The following is a 19,294-nucleotide window of genomic DNA, read 5'->3' as shown; positions in this document are numbered from 1 at the left end:
CATTTCACATACATATAATAAACAATTTAAAATGTTCATATTAAGTAAAAAAAATAAAAAATATTAAAGTATGTCCGCGCTGACCTTTCCTTAATAATACGCCACTTCCTTTCTCCTAGACCGAACCGCATAAACTACTTTCACCTTTTGGTTCAACGTTTTCTGAATTATACCTTGAGTCATCTCGTATTGAGAAGAGAGTTTGTATATTTAGGATCAATTTAAGTGTATGAGAGATGACCGCAATGAAGAACCGAAATAAGATGAAGCACTAAGGGAGTTTGTATGGCTCAGAGAGCAACAGAAGATCTTGTTAGGATTCAGTGGTTCCACCGTCCAAGCGAATCAACGAACTAGAAGTTATCAACCGTTGATATTTAGGATGTTGATCAGATGCAAATCGGGCAATTTTTAAACGAAGCAGTGGACCCTTTTTTACTTTACTAGTTTACCTTCCTAACAATAAATACTCTTTGGCATGAAGTCACAGAAAACCGATGATAGTGAAGTGCTTCTGGTGCTGGAAACCGACTAATATTACATTAAGGAAATATTTTAATAATTCCAAACAGTTTAATTGAGTCATGGACTTGAACATTTCCTGCTAATGTTGAGTCTATTTTCAAATAGCACAGAAAGCGAGAAAGACAGATATTCCTTGACTAATTCCAGGCTTATAAAAATCAACTTCCTCATCCCTTCGTATGATCTTTTTCAAGTTTTCTTATGTTTAGGTCTTTCTCTATTTCGACTGCCTAGAAGAAATCAGTGGAATTAGTAAAATATGAGTGCAGTGGAATTAGTAAAATATGTCCATCTCTATCAAGCAGTTAAAATAGTACGAGACCTAAATTTAGAAAAGCTTAAAACACAACATACCGAAGACTGATTTGCAAATTTTTGGAACTAGTCAAGGAGCTTAAAAGACACATCGAAATTTCAGAAGAATTATTCGTTCAATTGCCTCGAATTAATCAAATATTTTCATCTCTTCCAGGCAGTTGAAATAAAAAGAGATCTAAACACAGGAAAGTCCAAAAATCAGAAAACTAAGTGTCACATTCCTGAGATTTGTCAAGCAAAATCTTTTTTTCTCGTTCTCTCTCTTCACCTGAAATTGCTCAATAATTATATATTTCTTCCAGGCAGTTGAAAGAGCGAGAAAGAGGAAATTAAGGTCAGTTTTCTGTGACTCATTTATCTGGAAACTCGTCGTCTAGCCATTGCCGAACGGGAAGAACACAGTGAGGAGGAGCGTCGTCTTGCTGGAAACATATTTCAGACGACGAGTTTCCAAAAAAATGAATAGGGCGAAGGGGGCCTATAGAATGGCCTGCTAGATCTCCCGATATAACGCCGTTAGACCTTTTTCTATGGGGTCATTTGTAATCTATTGTGTTTACTCCCCAACCTGAAAGTTTGGATGAACTTCGTCAACGCATCATCGACAGCTGATGCGTCATTTTCTCGAAAACGAATCGACCGATTTAAAAAAATCAAACGTCAAAATAAAAGACCTCGAAAGACCTTTTAAACAAGCTGTTACTCGTTACCCGTTTTCATTTAAAATTTTTGTGAAGGTGAAGTAAATTTAGGTTAGAAAGTCGTCCCCCTTGCCAAACCTTTAATTGACGTATTTTGTCATTTTTTTTAAACAATGGTTTTCGATAAATCTATGGTGGGAAGTTTTCAAATGAACACCCTGAATTCTAAACTCAATATGAATTGGAGGTAAATCTAGAACTACCTCCACAATATCCCCTCGGTGCTATATATTTAATCCATTTGCCAAAAATTAAACACACTCGAACGTTCCCAACTGGGGTCATTGTAAAACAAGAAAACTGGGTTAACGCTACACACGACCTCGTTGCGCCACGGGTAAATGCACTTTGCTTTTATTATTAGGTCACTTATTCGTGCATCTTTTATTATATAATGCATATACAGTATAAAGGACTAATTACACCCTATCCTACCTCGATATCAGGTCTTTCCACTCCATTCCGAGGATCGGCATTCGATATTTAGGTCGAATGGAAATGTTCGAACGCCTCGTTTCTATTTGAAATTTGTTTATGTGACCTCGCAGTTTATGATTACGGAACGTTTTGTGACGTAAAATGTTAATTGAGATGAAGGTGCATTAGCCTCCGGACCTCCTGGGCTGCCCCCGTTGCATTTCGAAAGAAATTGTAACGATCCTAGTCAAGCTGACTTGTTAGTAGCTTTGTTTAAATGACATTAGAGTTAGCAAATGCGACCAGGAGTTTCTCTTCTTGTTTTTTGCTCTAAGCGTGAATATTTTCCAAACAAACGCTTCCAAGGAAGGAAGGCGAGTCACTTTATGTAACTTTAGAAATTCGTGGTGAATTTTCGCAAGAAAACTTTGCACTTGGTTCAGTTACAGATCAACCAGAACCACGGCAAATTTAAATCAAACCGTCTCAGAAGATGAACGGGACGCTGGTGATTATTTGCCTTTTGACAATTTTAAAGCAGCAATTAGGATCAAAAAGTCTTGTTAAAATAGGTGTCTCCAGAAATTACGAGTAGGTGCCCTTGGTAATTAAACCGGTGTATCGGATATTTAATCTGTAGTGTCTGAATAGCCCCTTTCAATGATTAGTCAAGGAGTATCTCCGTGTACCTCTCTCTCTTCTATGCAATGGGCTTAACACTGGATCCAAAAGCACTAGCATCAGTTTCCTGTAACTTGACCCATTGGAGAAAACTCCATCAACTGCCTGTAATTAGTAAAATATTTCTTTCTATTCATGCTTAATTCGCCTACAGCTAACGCGACAAAATCACACTATTATTAGGTACTAGAGCATCCCATAGATCGACATTTATGAAGAATTTTCAGAATACTCGTCAGAATGACAGAAATACTCTTTAATTAATTCCAGGCATTTGAAAATTAGTTTTCTAATCCCCTTGTACAAAGCTTTTTACTGTTACAACTGTCTGAAAGAAATAGAAATATTTTACTAATTCTAGGCAGTTGATAGAGTAATTCCCCGAAAATGTCCATGTCTTGCAGGGTTTCCTGGATTAGATTTTTCCCCTTTTTTAACTGCCTGGAAGTGATGGAAATATAATATTAATTCCTGACAGTTAATGGTGTGATTCTTCCACTACATCCAGTCACACAAAGACAATGCCGGTGCTAAGCTCTTGAATCCAGGAAACCTGCTGATTGTTCAATTGCCTGGAAGAGATGGAATTATTTTACTAATTCCAGGCAGTTGATCGAGAAGTCATTTTTCTAAATTTTCTATGTAGATTGGAACATTCTTATTTTGGACTCGGAACTACTGTTACTTACTACAATGTTACTCTACTACCTCGGAAACAAGGAATATGACTGACTCTACTGTTCCATCCTTCAGCATCACAAATTAAGCTTCAATTCCGACTCGAAGGACCACAAACTTAGGCAGTCAATTCATAAGAAACTGATGAAAACTCACTGATATTTTAACTGCTTGGAAGAGAGGGAGACTATTTTATTACTTTCAGGCAGTTGGAGGTATTCTTCCGATACATCAAATCGCAAGAAACTGAAGCTGGTGCAGTGTTCTTGGATCCAGGAACGCCACTGATTAAGGAGGTTCGATATATTTCGAAATTATTGCATTAGAAAATCGCCGATTTACAGCAAGCAAGAAAAAAATGGGTTATGGGAGATACCTCTGTGGCATTCTGCTGATACAGCAGCAGCAAGTGTTGCACGCAATCAAAAGCCTTTGCTAGGTCACAGGAAATTGATGCTGGTACTCTTGGATGCACTGTTAAATTCAGTCAGTTCTTCTTATCGTCTAGTACGTTGTTTTTTAAGCTTTCTAGTGTTTAGGTCTCTTGCTATTTTAACCGCCTGAAAGGGATAGAAATATTTTACTAATTCCAGGCAGTTGATGCACCACTAGTATTTCAATTGCCTGGAATCAGTAAAATAATTCTATTTCTTCATTTTTCTGTGTTTTTCATTATTTTTTTGGCTTTAAATATAACACAATAATTATTCCAAATAAGATTAATTTTTTCTTGTACATCGAAAAATACGTAGATATAAAAATAATACTAGAAATTGTAATTTCCTTATAATAATTTAAACGGGTCGAAGGGAGGACTGAGCGTTGCACCTCCCGGCGCCTCCACCAATTTATCACAAAAAAAAAACACACCAGCTCATTATAACCCATTAATTATAAATGTATATAATTGTATGTACTTCAATTTTTTTTAAGTGTATAATAAATTGTCAATCGTTTAGTGCAGCAGTTTTTGATGTATTTTAAGACGAATTTCTGGAAAAAAAATGTTTTATAAATAAATATAATTTTTTTTATTTATTTGTAATTATTTATTATATTTGTTTTTTGTAAAGGTTATGAAATACGGTGATTTTGCAGAAGAATTTCTTACTGGTAAGCTGTGTGGGGTGGGTGGGGGGATAAGGGTAGTTTTAATAAAAAACAGTTTTTTTTTATTATTAGCAATAAAAATTGGGAAATTTTGTATTTACACTTTTTTCACGTAACCTCAAAGTTTCCGAGTAAAATGCGAAAAACCCTGTTTTTCGTTTATAAGGTTTAGGTTAAAGGTTTTATACGGGTTTTCTATAACTAAATATTCAACGTTTTGTTGCATTAAAGCCATTTCGTAAATGTCTTTAAATAGTATACAAAATACCTTGCTTAAACGTTTAATTTTTATAGAATATTAATTGTATATTATTAACATGTAATAAACCTTCTTGTTAAACGTATTTATCATTGAATTTCAACCAAAAATGTACATCTGAAGTAAACCAAAAATAAATGTTTATTTTTTACACTGTCCTGTGTTGCTTAAGAGTACTTCAAGTCACATGAAACCGATGATCTTCGTTCATCTATTTCAACTGCCTGGAAGAGAGAGAGAGAGAGGGAGATACTCCTTGAATTATTTAAAAAAATTAAATACTTGAAGTAGCTTTTAGAGTCTCCGATACCTTAAGAAAGACCTTAGACCGTTTCCTGTTATTGTTGAGTCTGTTTTCATTTATCTCAGAAAGAGAGAGAGAGAGAGAAAGAATGAGTGACTCCACTGTTCCACCCTTCCGTTCTGAATTCGTGCAGCACACGACTCGAAAGACCAAAAATTAAAATTTTGATACCGGCTCAAAGGACCAAAAATCAAAGTAGAAATACTCGGTTAAATCGCAGGAAACTGATGTACAGTCCTCTTGATGATCTTGGCTTATCTATTTCAACTGCCTGGAAGAGAGAGAGAGAGAGAGAGAGGGAGATACTCCTTGAATTATTTCAATAATTTAAATACTAGAAGCACCTTTTGGGGTCATTAAAGCCAAGAAAGACCTTAGACCGTTTTTTCTCAAAAAGAGAAATAATGAGTGACTCCACTGTTCCACCCTAAATTCCGTCCTAAATTCGTGCAGCACACGACTCGAAGGACCAAAAATTAAAATCATTAATTAAATTACCAACAATATACCTAATGAATTAAGTTTTGATACCGGTTCAAAGGACCAAAAATCAAAGTAGAAATATACTGATGTACAGTCCTCTTAAATTCAAGTGCCTGGAAAAAATGGAAGTATTTTATTACTTGCAGGCAGTTGGAGGTATTCTTTTGATAAATCAAATCAGAAGAAACTGAAGCTAATGCTGGAATCCATTGATCAAAAAGGTTTGACATATTTCAAAATTAAAAGATTAGCAAGTCTCTGCAAAATGTGTTGCATGCAATCACAAGCCTTTGCTAAGTCACAGAAAACTGCTGCTGCATCTTAAGGGTTTCGTGCCTCGATTAGTAAATTCCTTGTCCGAAGCAACATCAATCACTCCCACATCTACCATAAAAAAGAAAAAGTAAATTTAACAGTACCGGCAGCTGTTGCGGTCCGTTGCGCAACGGCTAAAAGGAGATCGACGTACCGTTATGCAAAACGTAATAATACAACAGATTACCGTGATCGTGATGGTCGTACCGTTTTCTAATGTGTCTCGGAGGAAAGTAAAAGTCTTCGACGGTTCTACTTTTGTTCGACTAGCCGATGCTAACGGTACGATCATTTAATAAGTTTCACTTTTTGTCGAGTGTGGTTGGTACTCCCAATCGTTTTGTTAATAGATTCTTAGAGTTATAATTTAATTTACATCAAACGTAACGTGATATTTCTCCAACTGATTTATAGGTCCAAGGCCTCCGGTTTCGTTCTAATTATCTGTTATTCACCTTTCGGCATCGAGAGTGCATAGCAGCAAACAAACAAGGCCTTGTGCACTTCTGACCTAAATTTTCTATTATCTATTATTTGCAAATCTAAGTACGTTGGAAAAATGGCCGACGACCGTCCGTCCGAGCACTGTCGTTTCGTTCGTAGAATTTATTTTAAAACGGATCGCGCTCGTATTTGAAGGAAATTGGGTCAACGTCTAAGCAACGCGTCCTAGAACTGGCTCGGGGTAAATGCACTCCTATGAGGGCATCTATTCATGTTCCCTTTTTTTTCTCTCTCGCTTTAATATATATATCGGTTGGTTGTTTCTATCAGGGGCGTAAGGGAGACATTTTAAGTTAGGTGCTTAAACTAGCAATTTAATGTGAAAAGATGTGTAAGATTAATAGACTCCCAAGTAGAAAAACAGGAATAATTCCCTTAATTTCTCACCGATTTTCATGAAAGTTGGAGTTGTTGACAGGGTTTTTTATTTAGAACAGAAAGTGTATCTATAAAAAATTTGAAAAATTAAATATTTTCAGAGTAAAAAATTAAATATCAAAAAATGTGTAAAATTAATAGACTGCCAAGTAGAAAAACAGGAATAGTTTTCTTAATTTTCAACCGATTTTTATGAAAATTGGATTAGTGCACAGGGTATTTAATTTTGAACAAAAAGTGTATTTACAGAAAATTTGAAAAACTGGATATTTTCAGAGTAAAAAATTAAATGTTAAAAAATGTGTAAGATTAATAGACTTCCAAGTAGAAAAACAGGAATAATTCCTTTAATTTCTAACCGATTTTCATCAAAGTTGGATTAGTGGATAAGGTATTTAATTCTGAATAAAAAGTGTATCTATAAACAATTTGAAAAATTAAATATTTTTAGAGTAAAAAATTAAATGTTAAAAAATGTGTAAGATTAATAGACTCCCAAGTAGAAAAACAGGAATAATTCCCTTAATTTCTTACCGATTTTCATGAAAGTTGGATTAGTGGATAAAGTATTTAATTCTGAATAAAAAGTGTATCTATAAAAAATTTGAAAAAACTGAATATTTTTAGAAGAAAAAAATTAAATGTGAAAAAATGTGTAAGATTAATAGACTCCCAAGTAGAAAAACAGGAATAATTCCCTTAATTTCTTACCGATTTTTATGAAAGTTGGATTAGTGGATAAAGTATTTAATTCTGAATAAGAAGTGTATCCACAGAAAATTTGAAAAACTGGATATTTTCAGAGTAAAAAATTAAATGTTAAAAAATGTGTAAGATTAATAGACTCCCAAGTAGAAAAACAGGAATAGTTTTCTTAATTTTTAACCGATTTTTATGAAAGTTGGATTAGTGCACAGGGTATTTAATTTTGAATAAAAAGTGTATTTACAGAAAATTTGAAAAACTGGATATTTTCAGAGTAAAAAATTAAATGTGAAAAATGTGTAAGATTAATAGACTCCCAAGTAGAAAAACAGGAATAATTCCCTTAATTTCTTACCGATTTTCATGAAAGTTGGATTAGTGGATAAGGTATTTAATTCTGAATAAAAAGTGTATCTATAAAAAATTTGAAAAATTAAATATTTTCAAAATAAAAAATTAAATGTTAAAAAATGTGTAAGATTAATAGACTCACAAGTAGAAAAACAGGAATAATTCCCTTAATTTCTCACCGATTTTCATGAAAGTTAGATTAGTGGATAAGGTATTTAATTCTGAATAAAAAGTGTCTCTATAAAAAATTTGAAAAATTAAATATTTTCAGAGTAAAAAATTAAATGTTAAAAAATGTGTAAGATTAATAGACTCCCAAGTAGAAAAACAGGAATAATTCCCTTAATTTCTCACCGATTTTCATGAAAGTTGGATTAGTGGATAAGGTATTTAATTCTGAATAAAAAGTGTATCTATAAAAAATTTGAAAAATAAAATATTTTCAGAGTAAAAAATTAAATGTTAAAAAATGTGTAAGATTAATAGACTCCCAAGTAGAAAAACAGGAATAATTCCCTTAATTTCTTACCGATTTTCATAAAAGTTAGATTAGTGGATAAGGTATTTAATTCTGAATAAAAAGTGTATCTGTAAAAAATTTGAAAAACTAAATATTTTCAGAGTAAAAAATTAAATGTTAAAAAATCTGTAAGATTTATAGACTCCCAAGTAGAAAAACAGGAATAATTCCCTTAATTTTCAACCGATTTTCATGAAAGTTCGATTAGTGGATAAGGTATTTAATTCTGAATAAACAGTGTATCTATAAAAAATTTGAAAAACTAAATATTTTCAGAGTAAAAAATTAAATGTTAAAAAATGTGTAAGATTAATAGACTTACAAGTAGAAAAACAGGAATAATTCCCTTAATTTCTTACCGATTTTCATGAAAGTTGAATTAGTGGATAAGGTATTTAATTCTGAATAAAAAGTGTATCTACAGAAAATTTGAAAACCAGGATATTTTGAGAGTAAAAAATTAAATGTGAAAAATGTGTATGTATTCTGCATGAAATACTTAAATTAAAATTTGTCATGGTCGTCAAATAGCATTAATGCCGTCGCAGACAATTTGCACAATTATGGCATATTCTCATATTGTGTAAAATGTAATTAATTCGTCAATTTTATTGTTTGGACAGGGACAATCTGCATCATTTAAAACAGTCCGTAATAAGAATCTATGTCTGAACAAAAAAAAAACCCTGCACAATGATGGTATATTTTATTTGGACAGGGATATGTTGCATGAATACGTTATAGCATTTGATTACATTTTTTTTTCAAATTATGCTGTAAAATTTGAAAAAGGGCGTCATAGACGAACTGCACAATCTTGGTGTATTGCATTATATTTTAAGTGAACAGGGATTTTCCGCATCAATATTCCTTACAAATAAATTATATTTGCCTTTTTCCTTATTATTTATGCAAAGAATAGCGGACACAGATAATTTGCACCAATCCGATCGTATATTTTATTTGTGCCGGGACATAAGGTAATATCAAAAAAAATCAACAGCAGGTATCGAGGTAAAATAGGACACAGACAATCTGCACAGTCACGCTATATTGTTTTTTATATGTGCGCACCATAAAGCGGTCACAGACAATCAGCACAATCGTGACGTATCATTTTAAACGAACAGGGATATATTTTTTTTTAAGTTGTACTCCTGACTGAATAAATGAGTAAGTTTAGTTACCTCGTGATTAAAATCTGGCTTAATGAAAGTGGCGGGGGTCTGTTGCATCTGTTCGGTAGCTGCCTTCTGGATCGCCTGGTAAGCGGACGTCGTCAGCACCAGCAGCTCATGCCACTTGTGCGTCAGCAACCGGGTGTGAACTTCCACGGGAAGTTCCAGGTAAAAGGGAAGTCTGCAAGGAAATAGTGTAAGATTACCAGTTACAGTAAGAGTACCTTTTAAATCATCAGACAAAGCTCACTGCAGAGCAACACGGAAGCTAGTAAAGAGATTTGAGTTGTACGGAGCATAAGTATGAACTGAGTAAAGGAAACTGCAATATTATTGAAATGTCGTAAAATGGAGTTTAAGGAACAACAGATTATTGGAGAATCTACTATTAAATAAACCCAGTAAGGGCAGTGTTGTAAGTTGTAAGACAAGAAGAGGAGCTTGTTTTGTCCTGAAATCCTGTGGCTCCATCTGCATCTCGCGCTTCGAAACGTGGATCTTTAAGGTCCCCCGAAGGCCAAAAGTGTTTCGATTGTTCTTACCGTTTAGTCCATTGCACTAATTTATAAACTATCGAGTCGCCGATGTTGCACAGTTTCTCGCTCAGGTCGGTGTTATGGTCGAGTAATTCGTCCAGGTTCCGTAACGTCGCGATATCGTGGAACTCATCACAGTCGATTAACGTTTTGATCATGGACAGGGCGTATTCGACGGAGAAGTTCCTGTCCCGGGAACTGGACACCGCGCTGTCCAGTCGCTGCCTTAACCGCGTCACCTCGCTCGGATTCGTTAAAGCTGTTTTCAGGATGGTGCCATTTACTACAACAAAAAAAAAAACATGTTTGTTATCAACTTATGAAATTGTCACCATGTATGTTGATCCTTAATTATTTACCTAAATTAGGAGGAATACCGGCCGGTTGTTGTTGTTGCTGTTGTTGTTGTTGTTGCTGTTGTTGTTCAGCCTTGAACTGTTGTATGCTCTTCTCCTGGTTCTTCGCCGCCGCCTTGCTGGGCTTTTTATGTTTTTTATATTTCACTTTGTACAAATTATATACAGCTCCGCTATTTCTTCCGCCGGGCATCCGGTCTTCTCGAACGGCTGAAAATTTACATTGAAAGATACATTCGTGTTCAAAAAAGTCACCTACATCAGCTACTGATTCAATTAATCCAGGTTAAAGTCAAAATTCCAAATCTACAGTGTCAGTCTTGTCAGGAGCGTTGAAACCAGAAAATTTGAATAAAAATGAGGTTTTCTATTATATGATGCATTAAAGTCATTAACTGATACTGTAGGACTAATAGACTTTTCATTTTAGCCTGGGATGAATTCATGCGTTAAATATTTACTAATAGTCACCTTGCAGCACCATTCCCTGCTCGATACACTTCTTAAACCGGCAATACTGACACCTGTTCCGTTGCGTCTTGGTAATCTCACAATTGCCGTCCGCCACGCACGTGTACACTCTCCGATTTTGCACCGTCCTTTTGAAAAACCCCTTACAACCCTCGCACGTGATAATCCCGTAATGCAACCCGGTCGCTTTATCCTCGCATATCATGCAGATCATCGGTTGGTCCTCCTCTTCCGGTTGTTGTTCCGGGGCGGTACTGCCGCCCTCGCCACCGCCCCCTCCCAACCCCAAACCGACCAACCGTAGATCGGGAGTACCGGGGAACAGATTCTGAGGCGTCAAACTGCCGGCGGGCGAGGTGAGATTCAGCGCCTGGGTCTGATGGTGCTGCGACAACGGGAGCTGACGCAGATCCCCCGCCCACAACTGCTCCATGTTCAGAGGCGCGGTGCTGAGAGACATCGACGGGGATGAAGGTGACACCACCAATGCTCTCGTCACGGGTAAACGACTCAACCGATTGTCTTGCCCCAGATTCAGTAGCATTTGGGCAGCACTTTCCTCCGGATTGCTCAGAGGACTACCGCCACGGGGCCAACTGGACGTAGTAGGAAACAGCGGCGGTTCACCGCCGGTGGGTGACGTTGGGGTGGTGCACAGCTGGGTCGGCTGCGACCAAATCATCGTCCTCACACCCCCCGCCTCACCCATTATCACCGTAGGCGTCTGCCTCACCGGCACAGCACTACTCGGAACGGTTCTCGGCATCGGACTACTGGGCGAACGTAAATCACTCACGTGCGGCGGTGAGGTGGTGGTCGTCGCCCCGAAACTACCCCCGATCAGTTCCGGTTTCACCCCGTTGATCCGCTGGTGTTTCAGCCACAGCTGACTCTGCACCAGGGCGGCCTGGGGCTGCGTGATGATCACCCCACGTTGTCTGGTGCTCTGCAAAAACGACGACGAGTTGGAGGCGCACGACGACTCGGAGCCGGAGTGAGTGTGAGTGGGCGTGAGGTTCCGCGGCGGACTCGGCGTGGTGGGATGGTGGAGCAGGAGGGGCGTGTGTTTGATCACGGGACTGGCGTTCGCGGGTCTGCCCGGTGAACTGTGCGGTCTCGGCGGTTGTGAGGGGCTGAAGGGCGGCGCGGGCCTTAGGGCCGGTGGACTTTGACTTCTCAGACTTCGTATGACACTGGCAGTGGTGACTGTTATTCCTACTCTTTCTCTTTCCTCCGGTTCTCCTCCTCCTCCTGGGTCTTTTGTTATGCCACCTGTAAGAAAATATCGTACGTTAATCGTACTAGTGTCAAGTAAAACAAAATAAGAGAACGTTTTGTGTGTCAGTGTAATTTTCACAAAGCGACTCTGAAGATGGTCTAACAAACAAAAAGTGCTTTACATTGACAAACAAAACGTTGTCTTATTTACAGGGTGTCCAAATTTGGACAGTTTTATAGGTTATCTCGGTTGCTATAGGAGATAAAGCCTTGCGGTTTTCGCATTACTGTGTAATGCTTATTTGAGGCTATGAGTGCAATATCGGACTAACCCACAAAAATTCAAAATCAACCGTATTATAGAATATTATCCGTCAAGTTAAAATCTATTTATTGCACAGTGAACCAAACGACCTATTCCCTTTCGTTACGAGATGGCAGCACTAAACTAGTTATTGAACTTTATTATTAATAAAAGTTTAAAGAAGGAAAGTGGACTATCCTCAGTTAGTCCACTGTGCTGCTAAAAGTAAGAAGTTTATGTGCTAGAGACACCCTAAGAAAACACACTGAACTGGCAAAAAGTGGAAACGCAGCGGTCATCTGTTTTGATCTAATGAAGACTCTTCCTACACATGTACTTACCACAGGCAATTGTTACTATAAAAGGCAGTTATGGACTTACTGCTTTAATATACATGCTATGGGAAGCAATAATTCGTTCATGTTTGTATGGGATGAAAGTATTGCTTCGAAGGGGCCGCAAGCGGTGGGATTTTGTATTTTATATTACATTAAAACTTTATTACATCGAAAAGACTTATAATGTATTCTGACCAATGTGGTGGTCAGAATCGTAATATAAAAATGTCATTGATATGTAACTATATTACTGCATCTCCATTATTTACTATGGAAGAAATAGATCATAAATTCCTTGTAAGTGGTCATTCCTATTTACCATGCGATTAAGATTTCGGAATCATAGAAAAAGAAAAGAAATTCCATCCACATACCTCAAGACTGGCATACAGTCATAAGACATGCTAAAAAAAATCTTTTTACCATAATAAAAATGGATACTCGAATAATGAAGAGGTTTATTTTAACACAGTAAAATTAAGGATCTGCCCCTTTTATACCCAAATGGTAATGCCATTAATGAAGCTAAAATAAAGATCTCCTTGAGTTAATGGAATTCATCCCTTGTATATACCAAGATTTTTATAAAAATCTGAGGTCATCCGCTCAAGCAACTGGAGGTGAAGTAGTTGGCCTAATTGAGAAAGAACAAACTTTACGTATTTAATAACTACCTACTTAATAAAAAAATAAAGTTTCTATATTTTTTTATTTATTCTCGTGGCAATACGAGTAATACAGGTTTTGACGTAATACTTATAATAGCTTAAGTTATAGTAACCCATTAAAAAACCCAATCAATTTTAAATGCAGAGTGCGGACTAACCCACATAAAAAAATCGAATATTAGCCATATCCAAAAATTTAAAATAAATTCCGCAAATATAAGTAACACTCAAGAACATTCAATTAATCCGATCTACAAAAATGTCTTTTTAAAAGGGTTTTGCGCACTCTCATTTTCGTATTTTTTTAAACCTATTTTTTAGCACTTAATAATATTGGGGTTAGTCCGTTTTTGCACTCATAGCCTCATTTTATGAAACGAAATATGTCATTTTCAAAAATTTAACAGCTGTCATAGTTTTTTAATATACAGTTTCTGGTTTGTACTGGTAATAGGGGCAAGTTACGCCAATTAGATGATAAAGTTTTGCCAGTTCTTGATGAATAATTTTTGCCACACAGTTATGTTGGTGCAGATATTCGGCAGCTGATAGAGATGCGCATCCCGATGTTATATGTTGAATTGTCTCCGGTACGCGCAAGCATTTTCTACATCGATCATCGATACTTTCTCAGTAATGTACTTAAGGTTATTTCTTGTAAATTATTATTATGACTTACCGCCGTCGAATACTCCAGACTCCTCCAGCCGGTTCGGGACCTTCTCGATGGTCGGTTCCAGTTTGATGAGCGAGTGGATGGGCGTGGAATCGGGACTGGGTGGCGGATTGTGGATCGTGGGGTTGTGGTCGCCGGTCGTCATCATCTTCGGGGACGGGGGGATCACCAGGTCCGGCGACGAGGTGCTCGTATCGGCGACAGATTCGCCTAGAAGCGGACAACAGAGTGATTGGTGGGGCCTAGAATGTAAATTCGCTCGGTCGCCGTTTATTCTGGCCCTTAACAATTTATTCGATTATTTTGAAATTTTATCGTTCTCATGGAAAATGGATTAGTATGGTAATTATTTGATTGTAATTTATGGGTGAAAAATCGAAAACTTACAGTTCGAGTAATTAGAGAAACTTCATGTTTTGTATCATTCCACAAAATCTATAACAAAGTTAACAAACGTTTGAAAACTGTAGTCTTATTTATTCGAATTTTTCTTGAGAATCAAGTTAGAGAAGACATATTACATAGACATACGTTTTTCTTTACAAGAACTAATTCTAACCTTACCGTCACTGCTGCATCTTGAATCGACTTTTCTCCTTTTCAATTTCAGATCTTGGAAAAGGCTCATCTTGTCGAGCTCACACGGGGTACGCGTAAGGGTCATAATTCCTAAAATAAAAGAAAACAAATATTATATATCTATCGTCAACATGAAAAACGGTTTAAATAAAGTCGAATAAGACAAATTGTTAAAAATATTGAACCGATGATTACGTGTAAACCATGTAATATGGGTTCACTAAATTCATCACTGATGTCAAAGGCTTTAGTGGAATCCATTATAAATAACATGAGTCTAACTCGCTATGAGTGAGAAACTATAATATATATAATAATTTAAAAGGTTATTACAGTTTTTAGGGAAAATCCTCTTACAAATACCTAAAATGGAGAAAATTATTTGGATTGCTTGGATAAATTTGAACAATGAATCTAAATGTTTGGAAAACTTAATCTGGATGCTTAAAAAACTAAAGAAAATTAACTGTCTGGAAAAATTCGAGAAAATCACCATAATTGCTTGGAAAACAAATTGGAAAACCCACCCTCTTAGTGCCTGAAGTGTATTGTTCAGAAGCTTGATAAATTTTAAAAATGACCTCAACTGCTTGGAAAAATTAGAAAAAAAATTGTTCTAGAATCTTGAGACATTTGAATTGCCTGGAAAGTTGTGTCCAAGTGCCTGGAATAAATGAATAATTAGTCTCGAGCTATCGGAAAAGCTATTTCACTGTCTGGATAAATGCCTCAAATCCTCAATAATAACTCAACAACTTTCTGAGTCACATTAGTTGAATTCCTGAAATTCACATCAAGATTTTTTCCTTATTAGCGGACATTTCTGCGCATAACTTAGGAACCACATTGTTTAATAATACATAATCGACCACATGATCTGTGTAAACTGAACTATGTAGGCCTTGACTTTGACTTAGTTTTATTTTTTACAAGGGCTTATCGAAATGATGATTTTCTTCAGAGAAAAAAAAAAAAATATTGTTTTATTTTTTGACAGACCTGTCACGAGATGGCTTATTTATTAATACATAACCGATCACATGGTCTGTTTCAACCGAATGACGTAGGTCTTGGCCTTGACTAATTTTTATTTATTACGAGGGTTTATCGAAATTATCATTTTCTTAACGGGAAATAAAAACAAACAAATATTCTTTTATATTGTTTATTTTTTTGACAGACCTGTCACCTAGTTATTTGCTTATTAATACATAATCGATTACATATTTTGTGTAAACTGACATTTGTAATATTTTCATAATTTTTGGACTTATTTATGGATTTAAGGATAAAAACGTGGTTCGAGGTACCAAGCTATTTTCCTTTCTACCCTTGATCCCACCTTATAAATATTTACGAACTCTACTCGCTACCCTCTAGTGCTTAAATAAAGCGAATAAATTAAAAAATTGTTTTACACTGTTGGGCGCCAAAAATGCAGCTTAATAAAATATTAAAAATGTATGAATTTTCGACAAATTCACGTGAGAAATATTGACGATTTTTAAATTGAAATTTTCCAAAATTTCGACTTTTTGTGTAAAAAAAATTATGAATTTTCATGATTGTTGCAAAATTTATAAATTTTTGAAAAATCATTTGAACTGCCTGGAAAAGTGTGTTCAAGTACCTGAAATAAATGAAAAATTAGTCTAGAACTAGATGAGTTGACTGCCTAGGAAAATGACCATAATTGCCTGGAAAAAATGGAAAACAACAAAAAATCTTCCACACTGTTGGGCGCCAAAAATGCACCTTACCAAAATATTAAAAATGTATGAATTTTCGACAAATTCACGTTGCTCTTCTTCGTATGTACACCTGAGAAGTATTTACGTTTTTTATATTGAAAATTTCTAAAATTTTGATTTTTTGTGTGAAAAAATTATTAATTTTCATCATTGTTGGGCGCCAAAATTTATAAATTTTTGAAAAATCATTTGAACTGCCTGGAAAAGCGTGTCTAACTGACTGGAATAAATAAAAGTTCGTTTAGAACTATCGGAAAAACTATTTGTCTGCCTGAAAAAATAACCATAATTGCCTGGAAAAAATGGAAAACCGACCTTAAATGCCTGGAATCTTTGTTCCAGTTGTTTGAAACACTTTAAAAATTATATCAATCGCTTGTAAAAATCACGTAAACTGCTTGGAAAAATTGGAAAAATGACTTCAGCTACCTGAAAAAAAATTGTTTTGGAATTTGGAAACATTTAAAGAATCATTTGAACTGCCTGGAAAAGTGCGTCCAACTTCCTGGAATAAATGAAAAATTAGTCTTGAACTACCGCAAAAATGAGTTGACTGCCTAGGAAAATAACCATAATTGCCTGGAAAAAATTGAAAACAAAAAAAAAATTTCCACACTGTTGGGCGCCAAAAATGCACCTTACTAAAATATTAAAAATGTATGAATTTTCGACAAATGCACGTTACTCTTCTTGGTATGTACACCTGAGAAGTATTCACAATTTTTAAATTGAAATGTTTCAAAATTTCGATTTATTGTGTCAAAAAAAATTATGAATTTTCATGATTGTTGGGCGCCAATATTTATAAATTTTTGAAAAATCATTTGAACTGTCTGGAAAAAAGTGTGTCCAAGTGCCTGGAATAAATAAAAATTCAGTCTAGAACTATCGGAAAATTATTTGTCTGTCTAGGAAAATGACCATAAATGCCTGAAAAAAATTGAAAAACCAACCTTAAATGTCTGGAATTTTTGCTTGAAACATTTCAAAAGTTATATCAATCGCTTAGAAAAATGACGTAAGTTGGAAAAATTGAAAAAATGACATCGTTCTAGAATCTTGAGACACTAAAAAAATCATTTGAACTGCCTGGAAAAATGTGTCCAAGTGCCTGTAATAAACGAAATATTAGTCTAGAACTATCGAAAAAATTAGTTAACTGCCTAAGAAAATGACTATATTTGCCTGGAAAAAATAGAAAATCGAACCTAAATATCTGGAATCTTTGTACCAGTTGCTTAAACCACTTGAAAATTAGTCTAGAACTATTGGAAAAATTATTTGACTGCCTGGGAAAGTGACTATAATTGCCTGGAAAAATAAATTAGGAAACGGACCCCTAAATGCTTGGAAATTTTATGCAAAAGTTTAAACATTATTTTAGCTGTTTAGAAAAATGAGTTCAGTTGCCTGGAAGGAATAGGAAATTGTTTTAGATTACCGGAAAATAATTAAAATTGCCTGAAAAAGTGTGTCCAAATGCCTGGAATAAATAAAAAATTAGTCTAGAACTACCGGAAAAATTATTTGACTGCCTGGGAAAGCGTCCATAATTGCCTGGAAAAAATGGAAAAATCGACCCTAAATGTCTTGCTTGAAACACTTCAAAAATGATACCAATCGCACCCAATGTCGCTGTTACCATTAGTAACCCTTATTACTGTGAGATTGACAGTTACTGAGAAATTAAAGATAAAATGTAAGAGAGCAGTGATAAACTTAATAATTTGCATCAAGTTAAAGTTCCAGTAGCTTTTTCTGGAAAACTATTAATATTACAGAAAAAAATACTCTGACCAGTCTTGAAGTCCCATTGACTGAAAAATAGAGGCTTTCACTTCACAATATGTTTCCCAATATTAGACCAACTAAGAAACGACTATAAATAAGGAGTTTCCTAGTTAATTAAATAAATAAAGTTGGAAAAACTCTTCGTATTTAAGGGGCGCGTGTTTTCTACGTCCGCTCGCCGTGACTGCTCCCGCAAGACTGATTAGTTCGACCGTCGTCCGCTGCCGCCCTTTGTCGCTGTCTGTAGAGAATATACCCAAGAATTTCGCTCTTTCTCGAAAACTATCAGAAAAATCGACTCTAATCATTGTTGTAGATCTCGTTAAAATCTATCACTATTTCCAGATCGCAATGTCCGAAAATAAACGGACACATTGCAATTAAATCGTAACAGTGAAATTCATAAACAATAGAAAGTTCGAACAGCGATTACGAAATAGGGAAACTATTAAGCTTCGAGCGGGGGCCAGTAAATCTTTTTGTTTGCTTCCTTAAAGCGCACGTTCTGACCCAGATATTCCTGGATCAACGACCGGAAAACAGAAATAAACCGACTCGACGCTGACCCAAATCGGAACGGCTGCCTGCTCCCGCAATTACTACTTTTATCGCTGTCTCTCTCTCTCTCTCTCTTTTGCTATGCAACTATATTCTCTCGCGAGGCTTTTTGTTTGATCGGTTTGTTTGGATGACGTGTTTTTTTCCATATAAACTCTATTGAACACTGAACTTGTTATTGTTGGAAACTGGGAGTGGAGTTTTCATAGCTTTCAAGTTTTTCAAAAAAGTCATGCAGGCAGGTGCATATTGGCAAAAGTGTACTTAAATATATGCAATTTTGTCGACATTAGTGGGAGCTAGAAGAATGATTAAAGTAATTTTTTCTGTAAGACTAATTATTGTTGAGAAAGAGCTCCTGGAAGTTTGACTTTATGCAAATTAAAATTGTCACTGCTTAGCAGGACTTTATCCTTAATATCTCAGTAAATATCAATCTTACAGTAATAATGGTTATTACAAAAGTTGTAGTATTTAATAAGCACAAGAAAAGTGGTTAGAGTAATTTTTTTTGTCAGAGTAACAGTTTATGAGAAAAAACGAAATTCTCGGGTATACTCTCTACAGACAGCGACAAAGGGTGGCAGCGGACGACGGTCGAACTACTCAGTCTTGCGGGAG

General features: G+C 35.6%; 1 protein-coding gene across 4 annotated transcripts in view; it reads right to left on the bottom strand.

Annotated features, from left to right (window-relative positions):
* Positions 1–19,294, bottom strand: part of LOC126745060 (hormone receptor 4) — a 104,913-nt gene that overhangs the window by 1,968 nt on the left and 83,651 nt on the right. For 2 of the 4 annotated variants that reach the window (XM_050452744.1, XM_050452743.1), the window contains exons 2-7: positions 14,559–14,663; positions 13,998–14,204; positions 10,791–12,062; positions 10,323–10,529; positions 9,970–10,246; positions 9,437–9,608 (exon numbers count right to left, since the gene is read on the bottom strand). In XM_050452744.1, coding sequence (XP_050308701.1) covers positions 9,437–9,608; positions 9,970–10,246; positions 10,323–10,529; positions 10,791–12,062; positions 13,998–14,204; positions 14,559–14,658 — 2,235 coding nt within the window. In that variant the 5' untranslated portion in view covers positions 14,659–14,663. Of the gene's footprint in view, positions 1–9,436; positions 9,609–9,969; positions 10,247–10,322; positions 10,530–10,790; positions 12,063–13,997; positions 14,276–14,381; positions 14,430–14,558; positions 14,664–19,294 lie in introns of all 4 variants that reach the window. The other 2 variants (XM_050452747.1, XM_050452745.1) reach the window with 2 other exon arrangements.

This window comes from Anthonomus grandis, chromosome 15 (genome assembly GCF_022605725.1).
Source record: "Anthonomus grandis grandis chromosome 15, icAntGran1.3, whole genome shotgun sequence".
Taxonomy (NCBI): domain Eukaryota; kingdom Metazoa; phylum Arthropoda; class Insecta; order Coleoptera; family Curculionidae; genus Anthonomus; species Anthonomus grandis.
The sequence above is the reverse complement of the archived record's forward strand: the minus strand, read 5'-3'. Positions and strand labels throughout refer to the sequence as shown.